Source organism: Lepisma saccharinum, chromosome 26, assembly GCF_977018435.1.
Source record: "Lepisma saccharinum chromosome 26, izLepSacc3.1, whole genome shotgun sequence".
Classification (NCBI taxonomy): domain Eukaryota; kingdom Metazoa; phylum Arthropoda; class Insecta; order Zygentoma; family Lepismatidae; genus Lepisma; species Lepisma saccharinum.
In genome coordinates, this window is record NC_139254.1 from 21,340,754 (window position 1) to 21,347,042 (window position 6,289).

General features: G+C 37.9%; 1 protein-coding gene across 1 annotated transcript; it reads left to right on the plus strand.

Moving 5' to 3' along the window:
* Positions 1-1,459: 1,459 nt before the first annotated feature.
* Positions 1,460-4,054, plus strand: LOC145979551 (uncharacterized). Its single transcript, XM_083112524.1, has 3 exons — positions 1,460-1,810; positions 3,015-3,103; positions 3,579-4,054. Exons 1-3 carry the CDS (start codon positions 1,467-1,469, stop codon positions 3,593-3,595), a joined length of 450 nt encoding a protein of 149 aa, XP_082968650.1. The 5' UTR covers positions 1,460-1,466; the 3' UTR covers positions 3,596-4,054.
* The last annotated feature ends 2,235 nt before the right edge of the window (positions 4,055-6,289 follow it).

Sequence of the window (6,289 nt, forward strand, 5' to 3'; positions counted from 1 at the left end):
TTCCGTAGTGCTGCTGCTGCCTCTGCGCGTTCCAGGAGCCATGGCGTTGTGGGAGTTTTCGCTTCAATAATATTCCACAAGAACCACAAAGCTGGCACTTCCTTGATATTTTTCAGTCTGAACCCCTGCACTTACACTTCACACTAGTTATAATGCACCAAATAGAACTCTATAGCTGCTACATATGATTATAAATGTATGAGTTAGCGGGACGCGATTTGAACCTGTTCTATCGCTTGGTGGCCATTCTTTCGTAATTTTGGGGACAGTGCATCTCACATTTCTTCTCTATTTGCAGAGTGCCTTCGGGATTTCCCCGTGATGCCTAAGAACCGAGGAGTGGAGAAGAGGAGGCAAGAAGAAGAACACCAGAGGAAAGAGGCAGAGGAGAGGATGCAGGCGGAGTCAGGTTTTGATGTTCAAGGTCGTGAGGATGAAGAGAAAAAGGGTAAGGAAGAAGAGGAGGTTTCCAGCATGGAGGATAATATGGCAGAGGAGGAAGAAGATGACCAGAGAAGGGAAGAGGACCACCTGCCAGTACAACGAGAAAGAAGGGACCCGATAGTGACCATCTTGGAGAATATGCAAGGTAAGTCTATTTTTGATCCAGCATTTGGTCTTTATGCAATTGATGGTTTGCATGAAATTTCCATGTTTCATTGTTGTTAGCTACAGCAGAAGTTAGAAATATATTCTACTGTTTATTATTTTTTTTTAACAGTGGTGACACACTGTTAGATTGCCACTTTTTCTATGTGTTTGGTTCATGGGTCTAACTCAGTGCTTATTTATTTTTCAGAGCCAGTGGAAGTTCCTGTGCTCCAGTCAGACGAAGTGAGTATTGCTTCTCTTTTAATAACACAATAGCAATATCTCTTAATGGTATAACGTAAGGAGCGATTAAATTAATCAGGAATCTACTGGTGTTGTCTGATATAGACATATTGGTGAATAAGTTTTTTGTTAAGATTCCAAATAATTTTACTGCTTTGATATATGCATGTGATTGATACGCACAGAGGGAATATGGAACTTTTATGATTAGCATCCAAACAAATGTCTCTCTCTAGATGAAGGGCATCCCCGATGGCACACTGGTAACGATGTCGCCTTGGAATCAAGGGGTCCTGGGTTCGATACCTGTTATAGGCATATTGCACAATGATTTGGATAACAATCTAAACTCTTGGTACAGCCCCGATTAACCTATCTGTGCATAAAGTGGAGTGAGAATAACAAATCAATCTTTAGATGTAAGTGTCTTGTTGATATTAGATATTAAGTTAGGGGTAGAAGTTATGAGGAAAATTTTTCTAATGCAAATAATGTATATTGTGTTTCAGATGGAGGACGCGACCAACTTTGTCTACGCAGTGATTGACTACTTGGAAATCCTTCAGTGCGACCTGTGTTCTGATCTGGATGGGAGGCTCTCTTTGTACATGAGAAAGGCATTGGTCACGAACATGCAGACCAATTTCGAGAGCCTCCGGGCATCTCTGTTTCAAGATCTTCGGAGATGTTACAGCTTGTTTAAGTATAACATATTTATGCTCCATCCTCTTAGTAAGGCATATTGCTTAATTTGTGACATAAGGTCATCAATAGCATTAAAAGTGCGGGTCTGTGAGTTGCTGGAGATTGACGACATAGAGAGACGACGGGAACATCAGATGTGGAAGTCAAAGGTTGTTCAGGAGAGCCTGCAGGCAGCCTTCGCACCACCACCACCACCACCAGAAGATGAGGATGAAGAAGTGCGACTGAGAAGGCTACTGGAAGTAACAACGCCTCACATTACAGAGTCAACGTAAGTAAGATGCTTAATTTTTATGTTTTGATTATAATCAGTTAATTCCAGCCTAAGGTCCTTTTTAAGTTCTGCTATGTAGTGAAATTATGGCATGTGGTGTAAGTTAAGCTTATCTAAAATCTTTACATTGATGTGCTTAGATACAAAATAATCTAACAGTTATTTGAAGTGGTTTTCATTTTTTTTATCTGCGACGTTTTGTTCTGGTTTCACAAAACTTTTTTAAGCTACACGAAAATATACATACAACAATACAACCTCGGAACGAAAGGTGGCAGATAAAATAAAATAAAAACCACTAAAAATAACTGTGTTATATAATTTTGTATCTACAAAAAGTGGTTATGCGAACCTTTAAGGAGAACCTTGCCCTAAAACGTATTTGGTTCTTCTGTTTTAACATAAGATAAGTTTCTATGCTTGTGTAATATTGGTTCATGGAAAAACCTAACCTTATATTGGGGGTAGTACGTAGCTTTCCTTTTATAGGTTTTAACTTTAATCTTCTGTGAAACAAGTTCTCTGGGAACATGTCAAGAAGTTCTGTTTTGAAATGGCTCCAGTTTGCTATCTGATTCTGCATGACATCCTCTTGGTTCTCGAATCGATGCCAGAACATTATAGTTAGTGTTTTTCCTTTACTTCTGCCAATGCTTTTTTTTTTACTAAACAAACTGTGACTGCTGTACCTCAGAACAGGCAGAGTCATCTGGTGAGGGAAAGACAACTCACTTGCAAGTGAGGAATGTCTCAAGTAATATGCACATCAATCGACAAGTCAATTGCCTTTTTTTAAAAATTTAAATACATTTTTAAAAAGTAAAATTAGAATGTTGTAGAATTTATCTTAGATTGCACAACGAAAATGGAAGAAAATACTTTGTTACAAATTTACTAAGTTTATTCAAATGGAAGGAAACGGTAAAATCTTACGATATAAAATATTTTGTGGCATGACTGGATGCTCAGTGGAGATAAAGAGTGGCATTGTAATTCAGTGTAGCTTGTCAGCAAGGAAGATTGTAACAGGCACGCTGACTATATCATGTTAAAATGTACGACAGTAGCGCACACACCAGGAGCTTGGCAGTGACAGACTCACTTGATAAGGCTGAAAAATGATTGTAAATGTTTTATTTAGCAGTAAGCAAAATTATTGTCATCCCACTCTGCAATATATATATATTCTTTCTCTATTTAGGATCACAGTGGAGGAAGTCCAGAAGAGTCCAGGCAGACTTTCAAGGATGTGGAGGTGGATAAGACGCCTTCTAAGGAAAAGAGGCCGAGGTTCGTCAAGTAATTATAAATAACGCGGATGTCTTTCATTTGTGCATGTTTATCGTTATTTTTGTTGTTGTTGTTGTTGGTGATACGGAATATGATGAATGGAGACTCACAAACATCCATGCCCAGGCCAGGATTCGAACCTTGGACCCCTGGCATCGTAGCGTGATGTGATAACCACTCCTCCACAAAGGGACGATGATCTTTGCTGGAAAAGGTTTTTTTTTTTTTAATTTTATTTTTGTCTGACTCGTTTCTTTCCGACGTTACAGTCGCCAGAAAATTAATCACATGCTCGTACAGGCCAGGGTTGATGATACAAGTAATTTCCATTCTACATGCAGAGAGGACCATCTAATGACAGTAGATTGCTCTAATGTTAATAGAAATATGTATTTCGTGATATATTAATAAGAAATGTCTCTCATTGTTAGTAGTATTTCAATGTTTTTGCAATTTTTCTGTGTTCTTTTCACAGGTCCGGCAGCTTCATAGCTCGAACATCTTAGCTAGGGTGGCAGTGCCTGGTGTAACCAGAAGCACCCACTCCTTCAGAATGCCACCTTAGCCTCATTTACCTGTTATTGTCCAACTTAGGCTTCATACATCTTCACACCCATCAATAGTTTATCTGGACCACCCACAAATATCCATACATTGTCAGAGTTACAGTGGAACCCGATTTTACATGTTCCCACATTATAAAATCAATATTCATGGTTCCAATAGAGCAAATTGCTATATAATTTTCCTCGATTTTACATTTTCCCACATTTTAAATTTTTTTTTCGGCTTTGTCCCCTGAAAAACGTAAAAACGAGGTTCCACTGTATTTTCATGGAGGATTTGGAGGTAGGAGGCATTGGAGGATTCAAGGAAGAGGTATTCTGGGAATCCCCCCCTTCATTTCACCTAGTCATCATTTTCCATCAGCAAATCATCATTTAACTACATTTTTCACATCACTCATACCTCTGTTTGTGGTGGGCTTATTGGAGTGAAATTGTCACTTTACAGTGATAAATATCTTCAACAAACCTCCCGATCAGGATAATCAATACAGTTTTCATTTCCTATTTTCATCCTCATTCATTGCTCTGTTCGTGGTGGGCTTATTGGAGTGAAATTGTCACTTTACAGTGATAAATATCTTCAACAAACCTCCCGATCAGGATAATCAATACAGTTTTCATTTCATATTTTCATCCTCATTCATTGCTCTGTTCGTGGTGGGCTTATTGGAGTGAAATTGTCACTTTACAGTGATAAATATCTTCAACAAATCTCCCGATCAGGATAATATCAATAGATTTTCTCTCCCTCCCTACCTAGTCACCATTCATCCCCCTGATTGATGGTTTGCATGGGGGGATTCCCAGAATTGTGTGCACCAACCTCTTCCTTCATTCTTAAACCTCTGACAAACGTGGGATGCAGCAACTTCATCTAGCTGCATTTTAACATCCTTGGACTTCCTGAACCATTCAGCAGTGGGAAGAACACCATCCCAAGGTATTCCAGTTGCTCTCTTCCATCAGCACAGTACAAGATCGAGAAGCAGGACCAATCTCCAGTCTCCAGCCACGAAAGATTTACTAAGAAGCACCATCTTTGATACACCACAATTTCCAGCTGGCTATACAAGCATCACGGAAAGAAGACTACCATCGCTGGAAAGCACAACAATCCGATCCCAATGCGGTGTTTCATCCAAAGAAATGAAGACAAGAAGAGGAGAACATCAGGAAGACGGTTGGACAACACCGCAAGTATCAACACAGGGTTCCCGGTTTCAACACAGTGTGCCCGGTTTTTTTGATAATGTTAGCAGTAGTCTCTTTTTTTTTTTACCCTCATATGTATGCAATAGTATGTTTTGGCCACCCCTTTGAAAAGAAAAAAAAAATATGCAAAAACCCCCTTCTTGTATCTCCACCTTGAAGAAGGCAACAGCCGGGTAAGGGGGCTTGTGAGCTCGGTTGATCCTTTGGGCCTCTCCAGCGGGAGGTAAAACTCCCAGCAGGGTCACACCTGCTGGAAAGCTCAAAGGCGACGAGCCGAACCAAGAGGGATACCAAAGAGTGGGGCTAGGAACCCCACTCCAGAATGTTTATTGTTAGAATGTAAGTTTAGCTAAGCTGTCAACTTATGTATATATTTTTTGATTTCAATGTCTTAATTCTCTATGTCTCTTTATTTACAGTGCTGTAACTAATAATTATTTTTTTCAGTTTAATTTTTTCATTTATTATGGTATATTACAATATAAATGATTTGGTTTTGATGTTCCTGTTTTTAATAATTGCATGACTTTTGTAGTGTTTACAATTTGCTACTCAGTGATTTGTCAGTTTCTTTTTAGGAATAACCTGTGTAACTTGTGTTTATCACATTATAGGGTAGATGAAACATTGTGTATCATAACTGGATTCCTGTTAAATATGTCAGTGCTCTGTCATTCTAATAGTGTTCTATTATATACTCACAATTTGCATAAACATGTTCAGATCGTTTTCATTTTTTTAGGTGCATGTTTTATGTAAGTGTAATTTATGTGTGCATAATAGTATGTAGTATTGTTAATGTTTATTGAATTCAAAATTCATATAAATTTCAACTCTTGTCTTGTTTTATGTGTGTTGCGAATCAATTATTATTATGTGTTCATGTTTAATGTGGTAGGTTCACCCAGAGTTCCATGTCTTTTGTTTACTTTTTGTATTCTTAACCTTTGACCATATTTTGATATGCATGCTGTATTTTTATTGTTTGTGCTATTTTGTGATGCCATATTTCATTATTGTACATCTAGTAATTAGAACTGTTTTAGTTTAAGTTTTTATATTGTTTGGGTGTGAATTTTCCATAAAAATTATAACAAAATGTCAGAGTATTGCATTAAATTATAAGATATTTATAGACATATCAGATGTGTAAATTTATCTAATTTTACTGATACACCGATATGCCTGTAGGCCAATACCGATAGACTACAATAGTAGTCCAATTAATCTGTCCCATCCCTAAATAATAATAATAATAAAGAAGGTGAGGATGGTATGGCTATGAGGGGAAATGGAGGAGGCCATTGAAAAGTAATTTTAAAATAATAATACACTGAATACTGGTCACTCCACATTGAGTGTGTTCTGCAATACACTGCATAGTTTTAGGAACCCAAATTACAAG

Excerpts from the sequence above, each read along its gene's own strand:
- LOC145979551 (XM_083112524.1), top strand. The coding sequence starts at position 1,467 with ATGCAGACCAATTTCGAGAGCCTCCGGGCATCTCTGTTTCAAGATCTT. Across the intron at positions 1,811-3,014 it reads CCTCACATTACAGAGTCAAC|GATCACAGTGGAGGAAGTCC; the intron begins GTAAGTAAGATG and ends TTCTCTATTTAG.